Here is a 27,969-nt window from a genome sequence, read left to right as displayed (position 1 = left end):
TGGATGGGTGCAACAGGGGAATCAACTCCTTTAAGGCAAAGCAGATTTAGAGCCAATTGCTTGTCAGTTTGGTGGAATAGTAACAACAGGAAACAAAAATATGCTATCATACAAACTGTGGTTACTGGATTGTATGAAGCATGTAGGTTCTTCGGGATAAATATGAGGCTAAATCAGAAAGTGTGTGTGAACAGGGTTCTCTGGTTCTGCTGCTGAAGCAGGGTTAAAACATCTCAAAATGAAGCTGAACAATTTGAGCAGATGAGAATGCAACTAGCATTTCAACAAAGGCAAAATGAAAGACTAAGTTATTCATTTGAAATGGTTTGTGTCAAGTCTAACTGCTATGTTTCTGTTTTGATTTGTATTTTTTGGAACATGGTTAGGTGGCAGGATTCTGTGCTTTTATTACCGTTGCTGGCATGTTCTTCACTTGCGTTTCACGAACATCCTCAAAAAAGTTGTGTGCAAACCCTTATGTGCAATTTCTCTATTCATGGATATGAAATCCAACCTCTTGATATGATGGCGGCTCATCATCCCCTGATGAGAAAATGTCAAGTCCGACGTTCTCTCTGTGTCCTAAAGGGCTTTCACAGCTTTTGGCACTTCTCCTCCACTCTTCACTAGACATTAAAGAGATTGATTCTGGTTGATCATCATACTCAGATTCCTCATCACATGTGCTTATTTCTGATTCATCAGTTGGGCTGAGTTGAAGGTAGCCTTGAAGGGACAAATCAAACAGCAGTTGAGAATCACTTTCATGAACATTACCAGAAGCCTAAGATATTTTATTTGCTGACGATAGTAAAGACAAAATGTTATCATTTGTCATTTTATTGATATTTTCACTTTATGGCAGTAAATGTACGAGCAGAAACACATTGGTCAACACTGGTTTGGTTAACACTGGTTTGGTTAACACTGGATTAACCAAACCAGTCAAACAGGAAACAAGTGTCACTTCAGTGTGAGTGCTGTCTAACATGTCTGCTGTTGCTGCTGAGCAGTTTGGGATACGCTGTGCCTAGGGCACGGCCGTGTCTGATGACCACCAGCTCCATCTGACACTGGTCAATGTTGACCAGCACTGTGGTGCTCCTCTCTGTGTTCATGAGGAAGATGACGGTGAAGAGCGCCATCTCAAACTCGGGGCTTGTCCCGATGAAGGCGCTTCCAACAGGCTTCACCAAACCGTGCCAGCTGAACTGGAGGCTCAGAACATGGTCGTCCTGATCCGGCTGTAGACAAACAAGGGGATTTTAAAACCAACAGATTGAGTTTAAGACATTTTCTTCCTTATAACAGAACACAACAGAAATGTATTGCCCACCAAGGTGGAAATTTGCCTTAAGCTCACCAACATAAACATTTTTTAATTTCAGGGTAACTGGTACATGAGATAATTATAATGAATTTCAACACTTACCAAGTCATTCATCCTGGCTTTGAATCCCTTGTAGTCCAAGTGGCTGTTCTTTTCTTGCAGGTAGAACTGGATCCAGTTGTGAAAACCGATGATTTCTGTCCCAGATTTTGTTTCTCCAACAAAGACATGCTCAAATCCACAGGAGTCTGGGCTGGTGTTTGAAACACATGCATATTAGGTTTGCAACTAACGAGTGATTTCATAAAAATCTGTTTGGGCCATAAAATGCCAGAAACTGTTTAAAAAAGGCATTACGACGGCTGTTTCAGTATCTCACCTTGTGTTCCTCTGTCGGTGGTAGAGGTGGAACCAGATCAAGTGGAGTTGATTCTTAAACAGCCTCAAGTTTGAGCTGGACTTGCCTTTGCTCACCAGGTACCTGTGAGTGCGCTGGAGACAAATCACATTCACAGCAACTGAGCAGTGGTGCAGGACAGTCTCACAACAGTCAGACATCTTCACTGTTCATCTTTACTATTTCTTCATTTTTTTACGAAGAGATTTTAGTCAACATTTTCTAGTGATTGTGTTGAGTTTTTGTGGATGGAACATTTAAACTTAATTTGTGAAGAAAATGTCTGACTGCTTATTGACTGATTAAGTAGGCGTGTGCATTAGAAAATTGCATCAAATCAAGTCGTCAACATAATTGTAATCAAATTGATTGTCAAGATGTCCAGCCCGAGATTGTCTGTCAAAAAAATCCATAATAAAATATACTTTCCTTCATATAATGTGTATTATATTATGAGATGCCTCCATGCATTGTAATAAGGTTTACTAACAGATGGAGCAACATATTAAAATGTGAAAACTAATACTAAGATAACTTGAGGAAGTGACTGATATTTGGATAAATGAATCTCTAGCTTTTAAATTCAAAATGTCTGGGATTTAAATAGTTTATTACAAGTAGGAAAAAAGTACAGTTTTTTTTTTTGCCTGTTCAGTGTACTGAATTTTTAATTTCTTACATTTTTGCACAGTTTGACTTCCTTGGACTTGCAGACAATGATCATATGTTTGGTTTTCAAATGGGCGACATGGTCTAGTAACTGGAAACTTGATGGATTCCTAAAGGTCAAGGGCTGGGGAACCTCTGAGCAAGGTACTCAATTCCAATTCCTCCCCCATTGTTTTGGTTAATTGGACACTCTAAATTGAGCCCAGCTACAGGAGGAACACGTTCCGTGTATTTCAAGTGCCAGTCCCAAGCCTGGATAAATGGGAGGGTTGTGTCAGAAAGGGCTTGCCATGTTAAAAAAAAGCTCTACCATATGAAATGTGTGGATCACTGAGCAGGTGGTCTGCTGCAGAGACACCTAGAGAGGTCATTTTAAAACAACCTCTCGATACTTGGTGGCAAATATCCACTTTGTATTCTATTGTACTAAATATCAGCATGTTTAGGTGAATTATTAGTGGGATAGTTGGCTCACAATAAGGCTCTTGCTTGAGTGTCCAACTGTCGGCTAATCCAACGCTTCTAAATCTTACAAGGACATGAACTGCATGTTCACATTTTTCCAGGGATCCTCCATAGGGAGACTGCAGAGGCCAACACAACATTCCACAGCTGCAGACAGATGTTTCTCTCACTCCTTTTACGTGCATTCATACAAAACTCCCCCACTGTAGATCAGTCGTAGCCTCAAAATGGAGGAAAATGACAAGCGGCAACAGCTAGTGGTGAACAAAACAACCTTAGAATCAAATGTGGCTTGTTGGATGCAACAAGTTGTAACATGTCAGTATTCACCTTCATGACCTCTGTCTGTAAGACGGCGTCCAGGAAGAGATTAGTCTCAGTCTGCTCCTCTGCTGTGACTCGCTCTGCCACGCCTGTGGAGAACTCATAGTTGTCCAGGAGTTTCATGAAAGCTGCAGACACAACATGACATTTACTGCAGTGGAGCCGAGACACGGGACCTGCTTCATGAAACGCTCAGTGAGTGTGAGACACTTACAGGTGGCGGTGGTCAAGTTCTTTAATTTGTTCTCATCGACGCTGGAGAACAGAGGCAGCGAGGCGTGATCCTGGACAACATGGTTGCCCGGGCTGACAAAGCTGGCTCTGCCCTGTATGTTCAAACACAGAAACACATCTGTGTAACAACAATAAACAAACAGACGTCACGCGTTTGTGTGAATAAGAGTGGACTCCTGCTCCCCTGTACCTGCACAGATATGTTGTAATCGATGCCAGGTCTCATCCGGTTCTCATCCAACTGCCACAGCTCATTGAAAAGAGTGGAGAGTTCCTGATTTACAGCTGGTCTGTTATAGAGTCAAATAAACAAAGTCATCTCAGTAATTGTCAGCCACTTATATAGACGTTAGTTCATCTTTTAAAGGCTTCATTACCTTGATGCATTCAGTCCACAGAGAGACACTGCAAGAAGAACAAGGACTCCACAAAACCTGTTTAATTGCTTTCTTTTTCAGTTTTACAAACAGTATATTAGTTAAACTCAACTTTCTCAGGGACTTAATTTACATTTCAGACTAATGTTAAGAGTCAAAAATTGAAATACATACATCACAGCCATGATAGTAGTTGTGAGCTCCCACTCCCTCAGACTCCAGCACAGAACTGTGGGTGTTTGTCTCCACCAGACTCTTGGACAATGACCCTTAACTGCGCATGGGCCAAAGCTTTCATTTCAGTTGTAAAGCCACCAGGGGGCGCTTTGTATCCACTTGATTCGATGCATTTCTGCAGACAGAGTGGTCACTGCTTTGACGGTTGCTTTGACAGTAGCATCACAGACTGTAGTATCACACAATACTGTTTGATTTTAAACTTTAATTGTATTGAATGTGCATCTTCAGTAGAAGATATGAGATTGCAACTGCGTCCTAATACTGGAAAAAGAAGAAAATATTGGATGTTCGTATTTTTCTTAGTAAAAAAGCCAAAAACAACGTTTTATACACTGACCATTCTGTTCATTATTAAAGTGTGTAACATTTCAATAATTAAAAATGTCAAACCATCATGGACTCCATTTGTCAATACAGTGGTGGTTTGTTTTCATGTCTGTGGTGACACAAACTGTTGCATTGTATGTCACAAGTGACGGAGGGAACTTAAGGTTAAGGAATTAACCATGGCGCTCTGAAACATGAGTCATGTAGTGACATACAGAAAGATGAGCGTTGGAATATGGCGCTACAGTCGTCCGTTCAGAAAAGGCGTGGAGCTTGTCCTGAGCAGTGTTTTGACAACAGATGTTTAACTCTGGAGCTTTAATTTAATCTGTGAAACACCTACACTGAAGACCTGAAAACACAGATGGATTATAGACATTTACACACATCACAAGGAAGAACATTATTCTCGTGTGGTACTTTAAATGTTCCTCTTTGGCTTTGATGCGTTTTTTTAGACTCAAATATTACTTACATCATCCATAACCCTTTCAAACATAAACGGTTGTTTGTTATGTTCAGCTATGATATCAACACTGTCATTAATTGGTTTTATTCCTGTGTATAGCAAAGAATTCACACTTCACAGACATGTTGCTTTAATGGCCATGTTTTTAATGACAAATGTTTGCTCTTTCATTCAGAATTGAGGAGAATTTAGCAACTTTTCCATAGAAACAAGCCCAAGTGATTTAAATTACTTTATTGGTCCTAAACATACAAAATTAAAAAAAGAGGAGAACACACTTTATCATCTTAGGTATGGTGAGATCATTACATCATTATCTTGAATCACAAATGTGAAAATGCAACAAATCTATTTCCAAAAATACCAGCATGTTATTAGGTTTCCATTAAAATCAATCCATGGTTCTAAAAAAATAAGACACTCATACTGTATAATTGTGTTAAATTTCAATACCATGCAATGATATTCTTTAGTCTTGTACTGTATGATATGTATTGGTGCAAATGCATGCAGAGTATTACTGATGAGTAGTGAAAACCTGGTAAGTCTCCAGAATAGGATACGATATAAGACACATCAATGAATTAGCAGGCTTTAGTTTTGTAGAAAACATAGCAGCTGTCTCACTTTTTACTTTACACTAAAAACAGGGACGTCCGCTCAGCATATTTCTTTCTATCAAGTTCATCTCATTTTCCCAATATTTCTTCAGTCAGAAATCAATTTCGAAGATATATATATATATATATTAAATCTATGTCGGCATATTCTAGATGTCATCTTTCTGCTGGCTGACACTTCAGTTCTGTCATAAAAAAGATGCCAGTTCATAACCCAGTATAAAATGATCTCCAGAAACCAGCTGGCAGGCAAACAGTGGTGTTGCCCCAAGTGTTCCCTCTGTCATCCGACGACGGTAATGAGACAAAGTTCAGGAGGAATAGTGGCTACTGGACTGTAGGCTGTCACGACACCATCGTTCAAAACAGAAACTAGAAAGACACTAATACTTTTGGCTCATATCTTTGAATGTAACACTAAAAAGAAATGTGGGAGTGTTCTCGGGGGGTGGAGTTGAAACGTGTCTGGTGGTCAGGGTTGGCACAGAGTTTCATTCACAGCAGGACCAGGTCTCGAGGTGCCCGATAGTCTCATGCGTTGGAGTCCTCATCTGTTACACTGGGGTTGGGTGAATTTGAAATCTCTTTGAAGAACTCGTCATCTTTCAGCATGCTCTGGTAAACGGGGGGGAAAAAAGAGAGACATGAGCTTCACATCCAAATTATATTATGTGATATCAACGAGTGAGAAGATTCTCACCGTCAGGTTTTGAATGCCCTCAGAGAAAGCTCCAATCTGTCTCACAGTTCCCTCAGAGTCCTCCATCTGTGAGAAGAGAAGCGTCTTATCACACAGTTGATAACGGAAACGATATATATACTTTTTCTGAATGTGAAAAAGCAAACGGTGTGTAATAAAAACCTACAGGGAGCACACACCGATTCACACACAATTCTCCACCAAGGATACAGTTTCCCAAAGTGTCAATACACCCTGAACCATTCCCAAACATAGGACCAAACTACACAGTAACATACTGTCGGTGTGTGTGTATATAATTTAGTTTTGTTTTTGTAACTCGAACCCTGTATCCATATAAGTACAAACATCCAATAATTTCTTAACTCATAACCTATATTCCCAGAAAATTAAATCAAAATCCATTCTTAACGATTTGAATTATGCGGCTCAAAGTCAGAAAGGCCAAACTTATTTTTCACTCACCTGCTGGAGTCTGTCAAGTTCGTCCTCGTAGATTTGGAGCTCAAAGCCTTTCTGGAAGCTTCTGCCCTTTGGCATCTCCACATCCATTGGACACACATACTCCTCATTCTCGTCTTGCCTCTTCTTCCTCAGACTGCCGAAGCTGCCAAACGGCAGTTTCTTTGGCTGGTGTGAACATGGAGAGAACACAGAGACCCAACAAGACGTCAAGCTTTGTATGAGAATAGACTGGGTGTTGAATTGTCTCCACTTCCATGAGATATTTACACTGATCACAAAGGAGTAATATTTTTTTTTTTGTTGCCAAATTAACTCCCTGTCATGGGTGGAGTTGGGAAAAGAGTTCCTAAGAATGGAACAGTAGGGGCTGGTTATTTTGGTACGTTTCCTAATGGAAACGCAAAAAAGCCCCATATTGTACCGAACCGTTCCACTCAGTGGAAACATGACTTTAGTTTTTATCATTTCCAGTTACATTTTATAGAATTTCACCTGATTTAGAAAAATAACACCTTCTCTCAGGCCTCTTGTGTTACCTTGACTTTGGTGGTGGCAGTGAGCAGTGTGTAGTCTGGGTTTTCAAGACACTCCTGTTTAAGATGCTGAGCCTCTGAGCCGATGAGCAGGTTAAAATGTGTAGCGAGGTGGCGACGCAACAGAGTCTTGTTTGGGGGGATGTTCAGCAGCAACGCCATGGTCTCCACGTTGAACCGTGGCTCCAGAACCTGAGGTGTGGGGTGATTTATGAGTGGATGCATTTGGGAGAGACAGTATTTTCCAAAAAAGACAAAAACACAAGGCTTCCTCACCATCAGGCCTCCATGCACACCACTGCCTCTCAGGTTGGGGGCATATTCAGCAAGGTCCACCGATCGCAGCCACTCCATCACCCTGTGGTTGGTCCACTGGGAGATTTCTGCTGGAGAAATGTTGTTCTACAGACAGAGAGCACAGAAAAAGGAAATACGTAAGAGTATGCTTGCATACATCTTCATGTATCATGAATATCACAAGCAATATCAGGAGAATATAGTGCTACAAAACCTCGTCTGATGGCCTACGACGTAAGCAGTTGGGCTCGTAGTTGTTGAGTCGAAGCACTTGTATTGCTCTCTTGATACTGAGGTGATGCAGGACACTTCCCACCTTCAGAGAAAGCAGGTCATCCTAATGGACAAAGGAAGGCATCATTGTAAAAATCTTAACAATACAAGCAAGGATCAAATTGTGTCTCAGTATATCATTACATAACATTAACATAAATGTCACATTCTTTCTGCGGCACAGAGACAAAGAGCCAGAGGCTTCATCTTTGTCAGAAATATCACAGACTGTCTCCACTGGAGCTACAGCTCTGTAATAATCCTAATGTGAGATGGCACTAGAGTTGTCGCACCCACAGCATCTTATCAACACTCACCACTGTCATGTAATGCAGCATGCGGCCATCCACCCTGCCCTCATCAAACTGGGTCTTATACTGAGGAAGACCGATGTCATCAAGCCACCCTGGGAGGAAGAGAAGGGAGTTGACAATTTTAGGACAAACTGATTAAAACAATAAAAAAGTCTTCCATAGATCCGTCTGGGAGAATGACATCTAATACCACTGGTAACATGATAAACTGATAAAATGTACACCCGCCCACATCTACAATACATGTGTTTGCTGCTTCTTTTGGAGCTTAGTTTAAAACCCGGTTCATCTCCCATACCAAAGTCCATTGAGAAAATCAGCCTTTCAAACACACAAGAACACAAAAGATGCTAGTGTTCTGCTGCCTACTTGGGCAGTTTGTGTCACCAGTAAAGAGGAAGAGGATTTAAAACCTCAAAGTCACAAGACGACAAATTTGAACTAAGTGATGGAGGTAGCAGCAGATTTGCAACTCCTGTATGCAGGGACATTAAAATTGCTGATTTTATCAATGGACGTTGGTAAGGAGAGTTTCAGAAGTTTCAGTTTCAGGTCAGAAAAGCCAAAATAAAAAGCGGCAAACATATTCTTAATGTTGAAATTTAAGTTTTATTAGGTGAGCCTTTTGTAAGGTGGCTGAAATCTAATTTTCCTTCTTTCCCACCATGCAGCCATGATATCAGTGAGACTGTGTTAGGATCTCAGGTGGTTCACGGACACTATGGTGTGATAAGGGCAAATAATATATAAATATTTCATATAACCATACTTTAAAAAATCTGCATTATCTTTTAATCTATCACTTCATTATCAACTGACGGAGTACTCACTTGTCACCCAGTTGTAGTCCAGCTTTCCCTTATTCTCCTCCTCCTCTGAGCCGAGGGCCTGGAGAGCCAGCTGCAGCTTCTTCCTGTGCAGTGGGTGTTTGATGCCAAGCTCCTAAATCACCCACACAGACAACAAGTAAGGACTACTTGTTGAACATTTTGCCTTCTTGGGCAGAATAAATATGAATTTCTTGGGCTTCATCTCACCCTCTCCAGGTCCTGTTGTGAGGCCTGGAGCAGCGTCTGTCCAGAGGAGATCCACACACGAGAAATGTTCACATAAAGACCGAGACCCTGATCCTGGAGCCAGTCACACACCTGATCCTTTGACCAGCGTGCAAACGGAGCATCGACATCACTAAGACAAACACAATGGAAAGAGAACACTTTTTAAAAACAAAAGATACACAGACACATCCTTGAAAGGACAAAAAAGAAACAAAGACGACTTGTCAGAGAATTTCTGCACTGTACCTAAATGTCATTGCACACCAGATTCAAAACAAAGAAACCACATTCTGAGTCATTATTCAGGCTGAATGCACAGACTTACTTGCTGACTTGTTGGAGGTCACGTGACCAACCCAGTCTGGGTCCTGCTGTGGCTCGCACTCCACCCCGCTTGAACTCACCCTCTGGTAGGTTATCATCTAGGGTGAATGTGGTAGACTGACTTCTTTTCAACCTTAAAAATATACCATTAAAGTCTCAATATTATGACATTCTTAAACAAATCATGTAAAAATTCACAGTAAATTAATCATTTGAATTATTTCTAGCTGAAATAATTTACTTCTATCCTTTTAATCCTGAGGAATTCTAATTGTTAAGCATGTTTTTTTTATTGGTTAATTCATAAATTCTTCTCAAAGTCAAGAGGCCAATATTCTCATTTCCTTTTCCTACTTACTTCCCAAAGAGTTTCATAATTCCCTTGGATTTTTTCCTGCCCTCTGGGGTTGTAGGAAGTGTGTTGGTGCTGTCGCTGTTAGCCGACCTCTGCGGCAGCCCGGCCAAATCGAGATGGTCGGTGCCCTGTCGTTCTGTCTCAGCTACACAAACACATTCCCACAGAACATCATCAGCATCACACGCAGACAACACACAGAGCAGTGGAGACAGAGCTGCTGCATTGGACCAGAAAACACAATAATCCTAGAGCTAGACAGATGGAGAGGTCATAGCAGCGAGCGTCATCACTTCTAGCACATGCATGAGACATGACCAATGTCAGACAAAGGCCTTTGCACCTCATACAAGTTTTTTACGTGTGTTTCATTCATCTTTTTCAGACCTGTATCCAGTAACTGTGAGCTACACAATTTTTTTTTTAAGTTTTGCTTCCAAATGGGACTGTTTCCAAACAAACTGGATCCACCTCAAACTGTCTAACATCCTACAGTAAGCTCTCCTCTCGTCTTCATTCTTGGTTGAAGCCATGGATTTTTTCTCATTTTTATTCAGTGAAATGACAGCATCCAAGATGTATTTAACTCCCTCTAATTAAATTTTATTCACTTAACTGTCATGTTTGATGTCAATAGTGAGGGTTAGTCGAAAATCACCTCCAACTTATTTGCAATTTCTAGCAGTTGATGTGCAAAGGCCTTCAGAATGTAATAACGTTTTATTTCATGAGAAGTAAAGGAATCTAATTAGTTCTATTTTAGTGTGGGATTTAAGATCCAAATCAACCATTTCAGTTGATAATGTGGATCTCAAGTTGAACACAGGTTTGAGTTTGGGGAAGGGAGAGTGTAAACAAATACATGCAGACAGACAGGCAAATCAGCATAGACAACACACTGGCTGGATGTTGGGACAGCCAACAGTTGCGCAACAGTGGATAGTGACGAGGGTGTGGTTGTTAAAGTACTGCAGCTACGAAATGTGAGAGGATGTCAGCTGATTGAGTTTAAAAGAAAAAAGGAACAGATAAACAAATATATGGGGAAAACCAGCAGTTCCATTTGCACGGAAAGCTACGGCAGCCCTACAATGACCTGTGGTCAATACTGTACCTAGCATAGGCGCACTCGCACTCCGGCTGCGGTCTTCATGTGTGTTACAAAGCACACACGACAGGGTCCAACAGAATAAGACAAGAGGACAGAAATTGTGATTGTAATAAAAACAGGACTGGGAAGGTGGAAGGAAAACAAACACATACATGTCATTGGTTCACACGCACACAGGACGGAGGGCATTCAACAACACAAAAAAAGACTTCCATAATTAAATGGGGACCACAGGTTGTGTGGGCTGCAAATTACGGTCCATATAGTACACTCCATGGGTGTGGCTGTGGAAAATCAAATGCTGTCCATGGTGGAAGAAAAAACTTTCAAGAAAATGTCACTCTATAAACAAGCCAGTCAGTTGCACACTGACATGCAGAGATGACTTTTTATTCAGCTGCTGGATTATGTGCTCTGTTCTTACCAAGGTTAGGAGAGCTGCCGGTTTTCTTGCCCCCACGAATCTTGAAAAAACCCTTTCCGAAAGACGAACGAGCCTTTCTAGAGCCAAAGGCTTCGTCATCTGTGGTGGTGGTGGTGGCAGCAGGTAAAGTGGCAGAGGGGTTCAAAGGTGGCTTTTCACTCAGTTTACTGACTTCCTCACTTGTATTCTAAAAGACAAAACAAAAAACAGCAGCAGCGTTTATATATTATGTGCTGGACTTTGAGGTAAATCTAATGAGATAGAATTGAATTAAGCAACAACTCTGCACTTGTACAGAAATTATACAAACTTGGTTTAATAAAGGACTTTTACCTTTTCATTATTGCTCCTGTCCAGATGTTCCTGGCTGCTCATCTTTGTGGTATCGTGGCTGCTGAAGTAACGACAATAACTTTTCATTATTCATTTGTAAATACAATACAAGTAGTGGTAAAGTAAAAACAGTCCAGCATCAGCTTAGATGTGGCTCTGCAGTCTACATTTACCTTTCCACATCTGTTGGTGTGGACTCAAACACCTGTTCTGGGTCTGATGGGCTTGGTGAAGGTGAAGAATTTAAACTCATTCCATTGAGAATTTCCAGCTAGAATGATTTAAAAAAAAAAAAGGGCAAATTACTTTAAAGTGTGCATTACCATAATTAAACCTTAAGTAAATTTCCCTGGTGTCGTAAGAGCACAGTGGACTAGAATGACATGCTTCATGAGACGTTATCTAATTGCACATCAAACCCTTCAACACTCTCAAAGGTGTGAGATTTTAGGAACTAAATAACATTTCACTGCCCACTTTAGAGTTTAATGACCGTTGAAGCTGCTTGAGGGCAAAAAAGTGCAACAGATAATTAATCATACAGTAGGAAAATAAGACCACTAAAAATAACTAACTGTTGTAAATAACTTCTATTTCATATTCTACAATTTTGAAATGTATTTTGATGTTTGTGATCATGATTTTGACAACACATCACATGATGCCATACAAACCTCATCTGGGCTTTTCCTTTTCAGCTGATGAACATCTGTTTCTTCGTTTTTTTCTGGCTCCGTGGGTGGAAGGATGGTCGACAAAAATGCGAGAGACGCATCGCCATGACTCTCAATGTACTCGTTATCTTTGGTTCTTTCTGGAGTAGAGAATAACAATGTGACTGAAACCACTGACTTTTACAAGATATTAATTAATATTTTACACATGCACAAAAGTGCAAAATAGAAGACCCAGAAACAAAGTTGGTGAGGTAAAATATTCTTAATCAATCTTGTATAGAATACTAATTTTAAAATGTTTCAACATTTACATTGCAGCTCTTCCTACAGCCGTTCATAATTACAACATGTGATTGGTCCAGTAACAGATTTCAATACCCATCCCCACAAACAGAGTTACATAAACCAGTGCAACAGCAAACATTCAGCTTGGAGAAAAACAAATACACCCAAAGGAAAACAAGCTGACAAACAAAGGGTTGTTGTTTGTCAGTCGACTTCAGTTTCAAATATGAGAGTGTCCTTTTAAGGGTGTCATATTTAATACAGTGTGATGGCAGATAGTGAATATAGCACACAGCAAAATGTCTAAAAGTGTATAATTGCATTAAAATTAAAACTGTTTTCCTAAACTAAATATAAAATGCTTATTCTAAAGCTATAGTCAAAGTCATTGCTTTAGGGAGCCCTTTAGTTATGTAACATACTATGGTGTATGTATCTGGAGAAGTTTCACCTTTTTTCCCTTGCACCGACATCACCATGTCTTGAACTTTCTTGTACCGTACCAACGACTGCTTTAATTCCTCAATCTTACGATCCTGCAAATGAAAACATGACAAAGACATGACATGAAAAGCACAGTGTGTGAAGGTCGGTCACCTGGTGTCACACAGAGTTCATCACAACTTGTCAAATGTACCTTCTCTTCATTGGCTGCCATCAAAGATTCAACTGCCTTTTTCATTCTCTGCACTTCCACATCTAGTCAGGAAAGAAAACGTATTAGATACTGTTGCACTAATGAAGCTTTTGCATGTGGAGATGGACAATAAGCCCGAATATGCAGAAGATACAAAACATTCAGATGATACTGGGTGCAATACTACTGGCATCAAATTCCAGCAAAACCACAATCTCATTCTTTGTTTAGAAAAATCTTTAAAAAAATTGTTTACCATAATCTTGTCTGAGCAGGTACATGGATTTATTTCACCTTTAGTAAAGCATTTTCATTTTTCAGAACACACTCTCTGCTGCATGGCTCTGTGTACAGTCGACCATCAACATTAAAAGGTCCCATAATATTCAAAAAAGTTCTATGTTTTTCTTCTAAAAGTCATGGACTCATCTGTATCCAGAAACTCTGCATTCAAAACAAACCAACAATCTCAAGTTCCTTCCATTTCTATTTCCTATACATTTATTAGTAACACTTAATATAACAATATATACTAATAGTAAGGTAATTTGTAATAGGAACTAATTACAGTAATTTCTTACAGAATAGCTCTGAAATAAGAATGGAACATGTGTTGGATGTAAGGGAGTATACATTTAATCTTTATAATATGGTAATTATCAAATATTTTAATGTGAAGGTACTACTTATGAGAGCTGTCACAACCTTCCTCAAAGGATGAACAAAATATGTGGAGATCATGTGTGTGTACAGAGCGAGGGAAAGACAGATTAAGCAGGTACCAGCTAATCCCTTAATGACCACAGCAACCAGGAAAGAGGCCTGTTGCAGAGTCACTATTTCAATATACCAGGATATTACAAATATAAATTATTACTGTACTATCATTATTGCGATTGTTGTAACCAAGAGCTGGGAACTGCATTCAAAATAACATTGCCAAATGATTACCATACTATTACTATTTTGTTAGTGCACAGTAACGACAGATGTTACCCATTCATTAATCTGTAGTGGCTCACCACAATATGCCTTTTAATGCTGAGTGTGACTGAAACTACCCACGTGTGAACAAATCACAACACATGTTAAGTGAAGGAGGACACAGAGTGTGCACTCAGTGAAAAATGAAACTGTTCCACTTATGTGAAAGGTCACTGATGGATGAAGGCACAAATAAGATGACAACTTGCTTACAAAGTGACTGTCACACAATACTGACACTGACATTACAGGTTAGCAGGGTACACATCGGTTGTTGGTGTGAGCAGTGGAAGGTACAGAGGAGTTTAGGGACAGATATTAAGGGGAAGAGATGATTATTATAGGACATGAGGTAGGAGGATGAGTAAGCAGCCTCAACAGTTATGACAAACACAATTCATTCCTCATTCCTAGTGAAAACAGAAAAGCAGACATTCCCTGTTGCTGTTCCAGATTGGACACAAACAACAAACTAATAAGGGCTCTGGACGACCTTGGGATTTGTTCTGCAAAATCAGAAAAACAACAGTTTAACAGAGGGTGGGTGCTCTGTGGTCAGTTATCGGCACTCCAGTGGGTTATAATGGACAAGCAGAGTTCAGATGGCTCATGCTCGTTCATGCAAACGGGAGTTGAGATGGGTGCAGTAATTAAGTGCAATGATAAACACAAACATAAAATCCCCCCTTACGTTTTTCTTTCAGCCTCTTTCTAAGAGTTTCATCTGGATGAGAGACTAAACGGGACAAAGAATTATGAAACAGAAACTGGTTGGTTGCAAATTCTGAATTAGCCTAATGCTAATACACAGATATTACCACTTAATCATATTAAAGCTGCTGTCAGCAATACCCTCATTTGGCTAACTCCGTGAAACTGAGAGACCCATGTCACTGAGCGAACACTGAAGGGCCCCGTTCAGACCTGGTATTAACATCAGGCTTGAAAGACTTGACTGGATGTAGACACTGCTAAGTACGACAGGTCACACTTGGCATTAACAAGTGTTCAGAATACGTCCCTGTTCAACTTTCACCCGTCCTTTATGCAAATGCACACGTCATTCCATGAGTGACTGTACTGATGTCAACAATTCTTGTGTGTCTGCATGAGTTACAGGGAAAGTGACACTACTCACGCTGCTGTAACATGAAATAACCATTAGAAATAGAAATGGTGATGATCAGTGTTAATACTGTTTGGGGCTGATTACATATAAATCAACATCTGGGTGCCAATAAGCATAAAATACTGTAAATCTGTTATGTGTCAGGACATCTGCTGAGGAGGTGGTCTCTATTGCATCTTGTTGACAGACGCAGCTCAACAATGTGGCCACAAACATCCTTAAACCATCTCAGAATGTGGTTTTTGTGATCACAGGATGGGATCATTCAAAACAGAGGTTTATACCAGATCTGTACAGAGTCTAGATCAGTGACAGCTGTCGGAATAAGAGAACTATTTATCACTGATTTTGACTCGAGTATTTTATTGACAGCAGCTTTAACATAAAGCTGAATATGATAGTCAACGCCATGCATGTTTATCTTTCGAGAGGCTTGTGATTCAACCGGCTTGCCCACCTCTGTCTGAGGGATCTGCATTGCTCAAGGCCATGGCTTTGAAGCCTGTCTCATCCTGTAGTCTCCTCATCTCTCCATCTTTGCCCTCCAGCTGCCTCCTCAGCACGGCTAGTTCCTCCTGTCCAACAGAAGACAACAGTGAGGAGATTTCCTTCACAGACGCCACCTCCCCCCGCAGCATACCCCCACACTACAAACAACAAACCACAACACAAGGTTCACAGATGATGACATGACCTACAAAGACACAGGCCACACCTGTTGTGCTCCGTGTTGGGGCAGATGAGAGCAAAGATAATGACAATAGATGCAGGAATCGTGCATGGCAACGAATGAAATAATTAATTACGGAGATGAGGATAAGAATAGTTAGAGGCACGAGAGTAAAGAGGGATAAAAGGAAAAATTAAAGGAAGTAAAGCACAACAGTGAACCACTGCACTGGTGCATTGCTGAAGAAGTGATATATATCTACATATGACCACATTTAACACTGCATTTTACTGTAGGGTGACATATGACACCATTTGCCTCAACGGGTAAAGAAAGCTGATCTGTACCAAGTAGGAGGTTTCCTCTAAACATAAAAACAGAACAGGAGCCAAAGGGAGAGGTCAAAACCATAATCATATGGCAAGCACGAAAGTCACCCTGAGAAAAGCAAACCTTCATTGCCTGAAGTTTGTGCTCCTTCCTCTGTTTCTCATACTGCATCTGGCCCATTTTGATTTTCAGGCTAGAAAGCTTGGCCATTAGCGACTACAGTAGAGAGACAACCCAAGGAAGAAAGAGAAAATAGGAATGCAAGAAAGAACTATAAAGTGTAAACTCAAAAACAGACAGTTTGACTCAAGATAAAACCAGCAACATCCTTATAGATCAAATGAGGTCATAACAATCATTAAAAACGAACTAGGAGCCAATAAACGTTCTGGACATAAACAGTTCATTAATTATTTTGATAAGAGCCATGAAGGTAGCTGTTATCAGCAGGAAACAATGAGATGATGTAATGTCCTTTTTGACCCAATACTGATGAACAGCAGATGTGCACAAGAGCTACAATAATCCAGGAAGGATAACATGATGGCATGACTTATTTTTCTCATGAACAGGATTTGGATTTACATGATATGAAAGAAAAGCCATATCTTAGTGAGGAGATTAAATAACAAATTGGTAAACCACATCAAATTCATTTCAGTGGTTTGTTTAGCTGGAGAAGACAAACAACCACAAAAAGAATAAGATACTCTTGAAAGGCTTTTCATAGAGTCACTTTGACAACTCACCTTAGTGGATTTAAGTTTCTTTTCATACAGTAGTTTTTCACTTTCCATATCTGTCAATCTGTACCGCAGTTCATTAATTTCAAGAATCAGATCCTGGGAAAAAAGGAAAATCCATGTCAGAGAAAGGTAATAAGACATTTGGCAACCCCTTTGAGTCATACTGAACTGTTAAGAGTTATATTAAACAAAATGAACAAATCTTTTCTCATGAAGCATTAGATTTGTACAAATATTTCTTCTTCAGCAGAATATGTACTTAAAATTTAAACTAATCTACAAATCTATCTTTGAAGGGACTGCATTTCTAGGAAAGCAAAGTCTTCAAAGCAGCAACAGTGACACAATTCCAAAACCGCTTGTGAAGAACTGATTTATGTTGTGTTAAGTAAAACATAGACATTAAGTTGTTGTGCCAGAGGGAAAAGAAGAGACTTCACTGCTCCAACAATAAGATGATGTATTTGAACGTTTTCAATTATCATGTGAGAGAAGAACTCTCTGGAAAACAATTCTATATAGGGTAATGAGTGACCGTTTTATGATGTAAAGCTTTTGACCAAAGAGCAGTAGACTTAAATCACACAAATAGCATCTATAATAAATAACAATAAACACAGCAGGCATACTTCTCTCTCTGTTTTTACTGAAAACACAGCTGCTTTGAGACTGACAGTAAAATAAGATGTTCCTTTCACACACAGGTGTCAGACAACAAGATGTGTTTGATGTCTGTGTGTATGTATAAACTCTTAAGGACCTTTTCTGTCATCAACACTGACCCTGTCAGGTCCAGTAGTCCTCATGGAGACCAGGAACTCATTTCTGAGGAACTGGTTTAGTTTAGGGCTAACATTTGAATTGTGGTTAGGTGAACGGTTTAGGATTTGTTTCAGTTGTCCAAATGAATAGAAGTCCTAAGAAGAATAGCTGTGCAAATGAAAGTGTGTGTGTGTGTGTATCCTGAGAGAAGATGGAACTGGACAGAGACAACGAGGATGCCTGTCCTTAAGAATTATGCTCACATACCTCACTGTCTCTAAATCTGTCATCAAAGTCCACTCTCTCCTTGTCGATAGTATTAAACTTCAGCTTCAGGTTCGACAGTTCAGATATCAGTTCAAGCTTCTGGGATTCCAGTGCAGTTCTGCACAGAAGTTCCTACAATGAAGAATGGCAACTGGTATAAAACAACCTTTTTAGGGAGCAGACATAACAGATATTTGGTAGATATTTACAATAGTAACATAAGTGAGGGTAACAATAACATCTCTTGCCGTTTGTCCTATAACAGCATGGCGACGATGGGGAAGATTAAGGCTTACTCAGTGCTTTGTGGTAATACTGGTGCTCATATCTAAACATGCGCTTATCCTCACAATAAAAAACTCATAACATGTTTAAACAGTATTCTTTGAAATGAATTAACTTTTCAATATAACCCTCACATTTTGTTTTCTTTTCTTTTCTCAGAATAAATTAAAAGACTGCTCCAGAATACATGGAGATGACCTCAAGCTTCCCAGCTCCTTGTCGTACATATACGGAGCTTTCACTACAGTGCGACCCCCTGAACTTCAGTGCAAACAATTTGATCCTAGAAGACAAACACACACCTGCTGCAGCATCTCCTCAGTGGCGTTGAGTTTCTCCCTGTGTTCATCCAAACACAAATCCAGGTCACGAATCTTCTCTCCCTGAGCTTCCACCTGGTCTGTCAGCACACTCACCTTCATGAAACCAAGGCATTACTTAATAGGTCCATGGGTATAAAAATTTGATTGGATTTTTGGATTATGCTGGATGGATACCTGAAGCACCAAAGATTCCTTATCACTTTCTAGTCTGGTAAGTCTTTCTTGATAGTGGTCACCACTACTCAGAGAGATGTGCCCATTGGACTGCAGGAACAAAGAGTCATAAAAGGTTATTATAGGCACAGACATGGGTAAATGGTGCTAAAGTTCACTCATTAAATAAAGGGTTTCAGTGTCTGGCAAAGATCTCAGTGTGACTGACTGGATGCCCCATATTAATCCTTCAAACAAACCCTTACATGGCTGAGATTAAGAATGCAGTCAGCTGTACACCGAGTCTGCTGCACACAGACTGAGTTACAGCATTACACATAAACTCTGGCATTTATCTGGCCTGCAGCCCATCACTCTCCCAAACACAACTCTGGTTCCCAAGAGTACGAAATGTTTCTTACTGCACACCGACTGTGGCATTGACAACACCAGAGAGCCATGTTTTTATTTAGCAAACATGTTTTTGTCTACTCGGGACACAGGATTGTTTGCCCCTGTTGTGTGCAGTCATGGAGTTTTAATACAACACTCCTAATCAGCATCAAACCAGATGTGCCAAATCTTGTTTGGAGCACATTCTGTGCAACCATTGCAGACAAAACCTCTTCCTCAAATAGACTTATACTTACTTACACATTCTAACATTTTAAAATGTTGTCTATGTCAAATGTGAACTGAGGAGAACTACTTTTTAAAGCTGTAAAAACAATCCTTTATGGAATCACATTTAGGCTGCGAGTCATGCGAGTCATATTTTGTACATTTTCTGTCTCAATACACTTATATTATATTCAATTCCCAGCCACAATGAACTGTCCTGAGACAACACTGTTCTAATGAAGACAGAAATGAAACTCAATATGACATGAAAATGTGTATTACAAATTAGAAATCTTCTTATCTTTGTTTCTTTACCAAATATTTTCTACACGTAAGGTTCTCACCAGGTGACCATTGAGCCACTCGACCAGACTGTCAGCTGTGGAGTCGGGGATCTGGCAGCGCAGATTCTCCCTTTCCTCAGTGTCCAGCATCTCCAGGACACTTCTCAGGTCTTCCAGAAGGTGAAGCGCCCGCAGGCTGCCCATGAAAGGGGAAGTGGGCGACTGGCAGTCAAACAACCCATTAGAATAGTCCAGAGCCTTCGATCCTGAGGTAAAACACAGGAGAAAAATAAAGAAAACTAAAGCACCAAAATGCAAAGAATGACACAAAACTCACCAAGTAATTATTTGTAATTATATAAGGAGTTTTACACACTTAACTCCTGATATTAATAGCACGTAGAAAATAGTCCATTTTGTGGTTGAGGTCCACAAACTGATCAAATCTCAGTAAAAATTCCTTGCACCATAAAAAGGAACCTGATAATTATCCACTTTTATTGTAAATTCATAACAAGACTATGGTTACTAAATGACATAATTATACACAATACAAGTTGGTATTTAAACAAATTTAACGACTCTGAATGTGGCTTAGAGAAACATGGCCTACATGAGGTCAGATTAAACGCACAAAGAGACCTCCAGAAATCCCACGATGACTATCTAAAATGCCAGCTATGAAATTAACCATAAAATGACACAAGATAATCTGTTATCAGTGTTGACTCAACCTCAGCCAGTCAGTGGCCGTGGCTATCGTTGCTTTAGAATATAACACATACTTTCTTGGTTTAGGCTTTAACACAGCTAAGAAAACAACAGAATCACACCATGACTAAACGACAAATGTTATGATGGTGCTTAATGTTTTAGGAGAGGCTTACCTGCTATAATGCCATCCATCTGCTCCAAGGCTGCTGCCAACATGTCGCTGGCATCGGACATCATCTTCAGTCACTGATTAACCTAAAGGGAGAGAAGTAAAATATGTTTGAGTCATTCCTGAAATTGTTTGTTTACTCGTAAAATAACCTTTAAAATGGATGCCATACTAAAATCGAATGAAGCAGTGCATTAGTTAACAGAATGGAGGAATAAAAATTGAATTCATCTTTATTATGACTACAAACCCAAAAGCATGACGCACTAGTTTAGTCTATGTAATTACACAAGTCAGTGTGTGCTTGAGATGTGACTCTCAGTAATGCACTGAGGACAAATCCAGCAAACCAGTTCCTGTTGTGTTTAGCGTTTTAAGTAAGGTCAGCGGTAAACACGTTGTTACAGAAGGTTTCCACCCAAGAATTACTCAAACTGCAGTACATCCTCCATAACCCTCTATGCATAAAAAAGATGAGTTTTCTAGTATAAAAACACATCAACTCAGCAGTATGCAGGAAAAGATTTCCATCTAAATACTTAGGGTATGTGGCAGTTCAGACAATGAAACTAAAACAGAAATCACTTCAGAGATCTTGTGTTTGTCAGAGTAAGATTGATGTATGATGCATTTCAGAATATCAATCGGGCCATTTATGTTAAAATCTCTGGCACAGAGAACATCCTGTCAGTGGGACACTAGTAAGCCTGTTAGAGACTGTGTGAAGATGCATTTTGTTGTACCAGTCCTGGACATCTGCCCAAACAGCACAGCAGTTCTTTTCTCTCTGGGTGTTAAATGGAAAAATCACACATGCAGTCTTTCTCTGGTCCTGTTTGAAACACACCAAGGTTTCACCTATATTGCCATATATTGCTCTTCCCTTTTGCTTGTTTACTCTGAAAAGCTAGCATACTGCTGCCTACAGCTTTTCCAATTTTACACAGTATTCTTACCGACGTTCCACACTCATAAGCATGATGTGTGACAAAACAGCAGCTTCATCTGTGCTCTCATTCCAGTTGTCCATTCAACAGAGATTTCAAAATGGCTATGTGACTTCTTTTGTTGCCTGTAAATGCTGAACATTGACCTAACCATGGATCCTCCACTTACTTTGATCTATCTTAAAAGGGGCTGTTGATATGATTATTCATGCAGCCAATAATAAATGCCAAAGAATGAACAGACATAAAAAACTGAGACCTTCCGCAGCTGCCTCTTATGCCTGCAATGGCTTGTAGACTGACTTGCATGAATTGGAGTCGGGAAGGATTTTCAGTGAAAATCTAAAAGGATGTGACAGTAGCATTAGAGTTGTAGTTTGCATAGAAATGGAGTCCACTAATAGTACTAACAAATGGCTTGCTCACCACTGGTGCAGACCACGCAAGTGTAAGCCTATTTATAAGGCCACAATTCAGTTACAGCCACATGTGTTGCTACTGACAAATATTATGGATCTTGCACATATTCCCTATAAAGCAATAATGCATAACTGGATTCTAAAACATTTGTGTTATTTGTTGTACTGGTCTGCAACAAATAAGTGTCTGTAGCTATCTTTCCTGTCCCTCATCAAGACTCCTACTGCAACAGATTTTTTTCTCATTTTTTGTCCCAGACAACTTTATTAGGTGCCTGCAGCCACAAGGCATACTAGTCAGAACCCTAGGGTTCTCACTAGAATGCATTGTGCTGCGAGCACATCTTGTAATCCTGCGCGTTTATTAGGTGCCTGCAGCCGCAAGGCATTCTAGTCAGAACTCCCTAGAGTTCTCACTAGATTGCATTGCGTTGCAAGCATCTATTGATATTCCACTGGCGTTTATTAGGTGCCTGCTGCTGCAAGGCATACTAGTCAGAACCCTAGGGTTCTCACTAGAATGCATTGCAGAGCAAGCATCTATTGATATTCCAACGGCGTTTATTCTTCTTATTATTCTCGCATCCTCCCGTTTTTCGGCTCGCTTCTCCTCCCGCAGCTTTGACAAAACCCCCACACAAGTTATATCAAAACGTGCGCCTTGACCGGGATCGCTATGCTATGATTTTTCTAAGACTTTCGCGTAACCATGGCGACAGAAATCGCGAAAATGTAAAATAATTTTCACTCATTTCCACTCACACAATAATGGGAAACCGAAAACAACCAAGCCCACTTCGGAGCATCACAGTGTCGTCATACTTTAACGTAGAAACGTGGTTGGAACTTTAAACGAGTCACAAGACTTGGGACTTTTCTGACCTAAGTCAAAGTTTTGATACATGTTACGGTTTTTAAACAATCGCAGTTTACGTTTTGTACTTTTTTTTTACGTTTTCAGATTTTATAATGAGTGTGTATTGCGTTGTGTAGGCGGCAGCTAGAGTGTGCCACTCTAGCGAGATCCAGCAAAATAATCACCAAAAATCTCTAAACAAACTCCTCTCCTGCCCACAATTTCCAACCTACACTGATAATTTTTACATCAAAACGTTGCCATGGGCGTCGTCTAACCCTGTGTGTGTTTTCATGTTCATATGACTTGTAGTTTTTCTTAAAATCACCTCAAAGCGCAGACAACTCCGGTCACACTCTCCATTGACTCCCATGTTAAAATGTCTGCTTTTGAGTTCTGGAAAAATCAAGACGAGGGTGATTTTAAAACTGTGATTTCTCTGTCAATTCACGTCCGTTTGTCACCAATTTAAATGTGGGAGTTGCCGAAAGCCTCCTGACGCTCACAAACCAAAAATTTTATCTCTATCATCAACCGTTCTTGAAATATGACAATTTTAAAACATGCTGTTTTCTCAGCTTTCTCTGCTGGTTTTGGAGAGATAGAGACAAGCGTGTGTGCGTGTGTTTGCGTGTGTGTGTGTAAGGAGCAGAGGGGACTTTGGGAGGGGCTTGTCATCAGTCTCTCTGTATTCTTCCACCCAAAACTTTGACGTCTAACTCCTCCCACAGTTTTGAGAAAACCCCCACACATGTTATATCAAAACGTGCGGCTCGACCGGGACTTGTGTGCGATGACTATTTCTAAGCGTTTCAAGTAACCATGGCCACAAAAATCGCAAAAAACTGCCATATAACTTCTCTCTCCTTTAAAACTTAAAAAATATGTCCTCGTACTTCCAAGGTGGATTGGATCCAAATCATATAACTTCCACATGCCGCAAGAACTGCAGGCACCCTCGAAATTTCGGCACGGAATTGCCGATCTAGTGTTAACTTGTAATCCCCCTTCACGAAAGTTTGCCGCGCTTCTCCTCCCACAGTTTTGAGAAAACCCCCACACATGTTATATCAAAACGTGCGGCTTGGCCGGGAATGGTGTGCTATGTCTTTTCTAAGCGTTTCGAGTTACCATGGCGATAAAAATGGCAAAAAACTAAGAACTATCTTCCACTCACACAACAATGGGAAATGTGTGTGTGTTGCACCAGTGACAGACTCTGTTGAGATTCAGAAATAATCAGAGAAATCCTCTAAACAAACTCCTCTCCTGCCCACAATTTCCAACCTACACGGACAATTTTTACATCAAAACGTTGCCATGGGTGTCGTGTAACCCTGTGTGTGTTTTCATGTTCATATGACTTGTAGTTTTTCTTAAAATCACCTCAAAGCGCAGAGAACTCCATGGTCACACTCTACATCCACTCCCATGTTAAAATGTCTGCTTTTGAGTTCTGGAAAAATCAAGACGAGGGTGATTTTAAAACTGTGATTTCTCTGTCAATTCACGTCCGTTTGTCACAAATTTAAATGTGGGAGTTGCCGAAAGCCTCCTGACGCTCACAAACCAAAAATTTTATCTCTATCATCAACCGTTCTTGAAATATGACAACTTTAAAACATGCTGTTTTCTCTGATTTCTCTGCTGGTTTTGGAGAAATAGAGACAAGCGTGTGTGTGCGTGCGTTTGCGTGTGTGTGTGCGTGTGTGTGTGTAAGGAGCAGAGGGGACTTTGGGAGGGGCTTGTCAGTCTCTCTGTATTCTTCCACCCAAAACTTTGACGTCTAACTCCTCCCACAGTTTTGAGAAAACCCCCACACATGTTATATCAAAACGTGCGGCTCGACCGGGACTTGTGTGCGATGACTATTTCTAAGCGTGTCAAGTAACCATGGCGGCAAAAATCGCAAAAAACTGCCATATAACTTCCACATACACATGAATGGGAAACAGAGGGGCTTGTGAATCTCTCTCCCCCTCTCTCCTTTAAAACTTGGTCTTTTAAAGGGTGACTCCACCAAAAAGTACTTCCAAGGTGGATTGGATCCAAATCATATAACTTCCACATGCCGCAAGAACTGCAGGCACCCTCGAAATTTCGGCACGAATTGTTCTTCTTGATATTATTCTCGCACCCCAAAAGTTTGGCACGCTACTCCTCCCGCAGTTTTGAGAAACCCCCAACACAAGTTACATCAAAACGTGCGCCTTGACCGGGAATCGTGTGCTATGTCTTTTCTAAGACTTTCGAGTAACCATGGCGACACAAATCGCGAAAAACTGCGATTAATTTCCACTCACACAATAATGGGAAACGGACAAAATTTTGAGAAAAACCAAGCCCGCTTTGGAGCATCACAGTGTCGTCATACTTTAACGTAGAAACGTGGTTGAAACTTTAAACGAGTCACAAGACTTGGGACTTTTCTGACCCAAGTCAAAGTTTTGATACATGTTACGGTTTTTAAACAATCGCAGTTTACGTTTTGTACTTTTTTTCGACGCTTTCTGATTTTATAATGATTGTGTGAGTGGTTTGTGAAGTGTGTGGGCGGATCGCTAGAGTGGCCCACTCTAGCGAGATCCAGCAAAATAATCACCAAAAATCTCTAAACAAACTCTTCTCCTGCCCACAATTTCCAACCTACACTGATAATTTTTACATCAAAACGTTGCCATGGGCGTCGTCTAACCCTGTGTGTGTTTTCATGTTCATATGACTTGTAGTTTTTCTTAAAATCACCTCAAAGCGCAGACAACTCCGGTCACACTCTCCATTGACTCCCATGTTAAAATGTCTGCTTTTGAGTTCTGGAAAAATCAAGACGAGGGTGATTTTAAAACTGTGATTTCTCTGTCAATTCACGTCCGTTTGTCACCAATTTAAATATGGGAGTTGCCGAAAGCCTCCTGACGCTCACAAACCAAAAATTTTATCTCTATCATCAACCGTTCTTGAAATATGACAATTTTAAAACATGCTGTTTTCTCTGCTTTCTCTGCTGGTTTTGGAGAGATAGAGACAAGCGTGTGTTTGCGTGTGTGTGTGTGCGTGTGTGTAAGGAGCAGAGGGGACCTTGGGAGGGGCTTGTCAGTCTCTCTGTATTCTTCCACCCAAAACTATGACGTCTAACTCCTCCCACAGTTTTGAGAAAACCCCCACACATGTTATATCAAAACGTGCGGCTCGACCGGGACTTGTGTGCGATGACTATTTCTAAGCGTTTCAAGTAACCATGGCGACAAAAATCGCAAAAAACTGCCATATAACTTCCACATACACATGAATGGGAAACAGAGGGGCTTGTGAATCTCTCTCCCCCTCTCTCCTTTAAAACTTGGTCTTTTAAAGGGTGACTCCACCAAAATGTCCACGTACTTCCAAGGTGGATTGGATCCAAATCATATAACTTCCACATGCCGCAAGAACTGCAGGCACCCTCGAAATTTCGGCACGGAATTGCCGATCTAGTGTTATTAGGTGCCTGCTGCTGCAAGGCAAACTAGTCAGAACCCTAGGGTTCTCACTAGATTGCATTGCAGAGCAAGCATCTATTGTAATCCTACGCGTTTATTAGGTGCCTGCTGCTGCAAGGCATACTAGTCAGAACTCCCTAGAGTTCTCACTAGATTGCATTGCAGAGCAAGCATCTATTGTAATCCTACGCGTTTATTCTTCTTCTTCTTCTCGCGCCCCCCCAAAAGTTTGGCGCGCTTCTCCTCCCGCAGTTTTCAGAAACCCCCAACACAAGTTACATCAAAACGTGCGCCTTGACCGGGAATGGTGTGCTATGACTTTTCTAAGACTTTCGCGTAACCATGGCGACAGAAATCGCGAAAATGTAAAATAATTTCCACTCACACAATAATGGGAAACCGAAAAAAACCAAGCCCACTTTGGAGCATCACAGTGTCGTCATACTTTAACGTAGAAACGTGGTTGGAACTTTAAACGGGTCACAAGACTTGGGACTTTTCTGACCTAAGTCAAAGTTTTGATACATGTTACGGTTTTTAAACAATCGCAGTTTACGTTTTGTACTTTTTTTTTACGTTTTCAGATTTTATAATGATTGTGTGAGTGGTTTGTGAAGTGTGTGGGCGGATCGCTAGAGTGGGCCACTCTAGCGAGATCCAGCAAAATAATCACCAAAAATCTCTAAACAAACTCTTCTCCTGCCCACAATTTTCAACCTACACTGATAATTTTTACATCAAAACGTTGCCATGGGCGTCGTCTAACCCTGTGTGTGTTTTCATGTTCATATGACTTGTAGTTTTTCTTAAAATCACCTCAAAGCGCAGCCAACTCCGGTCACACTCTCCATTGACTCCCATGTTAAAATGTCTGCTTTTGAGTTCTGGAAAAATCAAGACGAGGGTGATTTTAAAACTGTGATTTCTCTGTCAATTCTTGCCCGTTTGTCAAAAATTTAAATGTGGGAGTTGCCGAAAGCCTCCTGACGCTCACAAACCAAAAATTTTATCTCTATCATCAACCGTTCTTGAAATATGACAACTTAAAAACATGCTGTTTTCTCTGATTTCTCTGCTGGTTTTGGAGAGATAGAGACAGTCGTGTGTTTGCGTGTGCGCGTGTGTGTAAGGAGCAGAGGGGACTTTGGGAGGGGCTTGTCAGTCTCTCTGTATTCTTCCACCCAAAACTTTGACGTCTAACTCCTCCCAGTGCCTGCAGCCACAAGGCATACTAGTCAGAACCCTAGGGTTCTCACTAGAATGCATTGTGCTGCGAGCACATCTTGATATTCTACGCGTTTATTCTTCTTGATATTCCTCTTCCTTCCGTTTTTTTGCCGCGCTTCTCCTCCCGCAGCTTTGAGAAAACCCCCACACAAGTTATATCAAAACGTGCGCCTTGACCGGGAATCGTGAGCTATGACTTTTCTAAGACTTTCGCGTAACCATGGCGACAGAAATCGCGAAAATGTAAAATAATTTTCACTCATTTCCACTCACACAATAATGGGAAACCGAAAACAACCAAGCCCACTTCGGAGCATCACAGTGTCGTCATACTTTAACGTAGAAACGTGGTTGGAACTTTAAACG

At 40.5% G+C, this 27,969-nt stretch overlaps 2 protein-coding genes across 7 annotated transcripts in view; both read right to left on the bottom strand.

Annotated features, from left to right (window-relative positions):
* Positions 1–824: 824 nt before the first annotated feature.
* Positions 825–4,047, bottom strand: endouc (endonuclease, polyU-specific C). Its single transcript, XM_044036775.1, has 8 exons — positions 3,971–4,047; positions 3,797–3,868; positions 3,610–3,709; positions 3,400–3,511; positions 3,192–3,313; positions 1,710–1,822; positions 1,433–1,583; positions 825–1,244 (listed from the first exon to the last, which is right to left on the bottom strand). Exons 1-8 carry the CDS (start codon positions 3,979–3,981, stop codon positions 969–971), a joined length of 957 nt encoding a protein of 318 aa, XP_043892710.1. The 5' UTR covers positions 3,982–4,047; the 3' UTR covers positions 825–968.
* Positions 4,048–4,954: 907 nt separating this feature from the next.
* The window catches only part of ppfibp1b (PPFIA binding protein 1b), a 37,857-nt gene continuing 14,842 nt past the window's right edge, over positions 4,955–27,969 (bottom strand). Inside the window, exons 2-28 of one of the 6 annotated variants that reach the window (XM_044036771.1) lie at positions 20,680–20,761; positions 19,853–20,058; positions 18,909–18,998; positions 18,714–18,827; positions 18,127–18,258; positions 17,101–17,193; positions 16,475–16,567; positions 15,809–15,926; positions 14,914–14,958; positions 13,239–13,300; positions 13,053–13,137; positions 12,314–12,453; positions 11,813–11,910; positions 11,640–11,700; positions 11,307–11,493; positions 10,886–10,918; positions 9,775–9,916; positions 9,418–9,549; positions 9,072–9,222; positions 8,865–8,976; positions 8,038–8,126; positions 7,662–7,784; positions 7,427–7,552; positions 7,154–7,342; positions 6,618–6,782; positions 6,153–6,218; positions 4,955–6,067 (exon numbers count right to left, since the gene is read on the bottom strand). In XM_044036771.1, coding sequence (XP_043892706.1) covers positions 5,984–6,067; positions 6,153–6,218; positions 6,618–6,782; positions 7,154–7,342; positions 7,427–7,552; positions 7,662–7,784; positions 8,038–8,126; positions 8,865–8,976; positions 9,072–9,222; positions 9,418–9,549; positions 9,775–9,916; positions 10,886–10,918; positions 11,307–11,493; positions 11,640–11,700; positions 11,813–11,910; positions 12,314–12,453; positions 13,053–13,137; positions 13,239–13,300; positions 14,914–14,958; positions 15,809–15,926; positions 16,475–16,567; positions 17,101–17,193; positions 18,127–18,258; positions 18,714–18,827; positions 18,909–18,998; positions 19,853–20,058; positions 20,680–20,743 — 3,000 coding nt within the window. In that variant the 5' untranslated portion in view covers positions 20,744–20,761 and the 3' untranslated portion in view covers positions 4,955–5,983. The remainder of the gene's footprint in view (positions 6,068–6,152; positions 6,219–6,617; positions 6,783–7,153; positions 7,343–7,426; positions 7,553–7,661; positions 7,785–8,037; positions 8,127–8,864; positions 8,977–9,071; positions 9,223–9,417; positions 9,550–9,774; positions 9,917–10,885; positions 10,919–11,306; positions 11,494–11,639; positions 11,701–11,812; positions 11,911–12,313; positions 12,454–13,052; positions 13,138–13,238; positions 13,301–14,913; positions 14,959–15,808; positions 15,927–16,474; positions 16,568–17,100; positions 17,194–18,126; positions 18,259–18,713; positions 18,828–18,908; positions 18,999–19,852; positions 20,059–20,679; positions 20,762–27,969) is intronic. The other 5 variants (XM_044036766.1, XM_044036767.1, XM_044036768.1 and 2 more) reach the window with 5 other exon arrangements.

This window comes from Solea senegalensis, linkage group LG10 (genome assembly GCF_019176455.1).
Source record: "Solea senegalensis isolate Sse05_10M linkage group LG10, IFAPA_SoseM_1, whole genome shotgun sequence".
Lineage (NCBI taxonomy): Eukaryota > Metazoa > Chordata > Actinopteri > Pleuronectiformes > Soleidae > Solea > Solea senegalensis.
The sequence above is the reverse complement of the archived record's forward strand: the minus strand, read 5'-3'. Positions and strand labels throughout refer to the sequence as shown.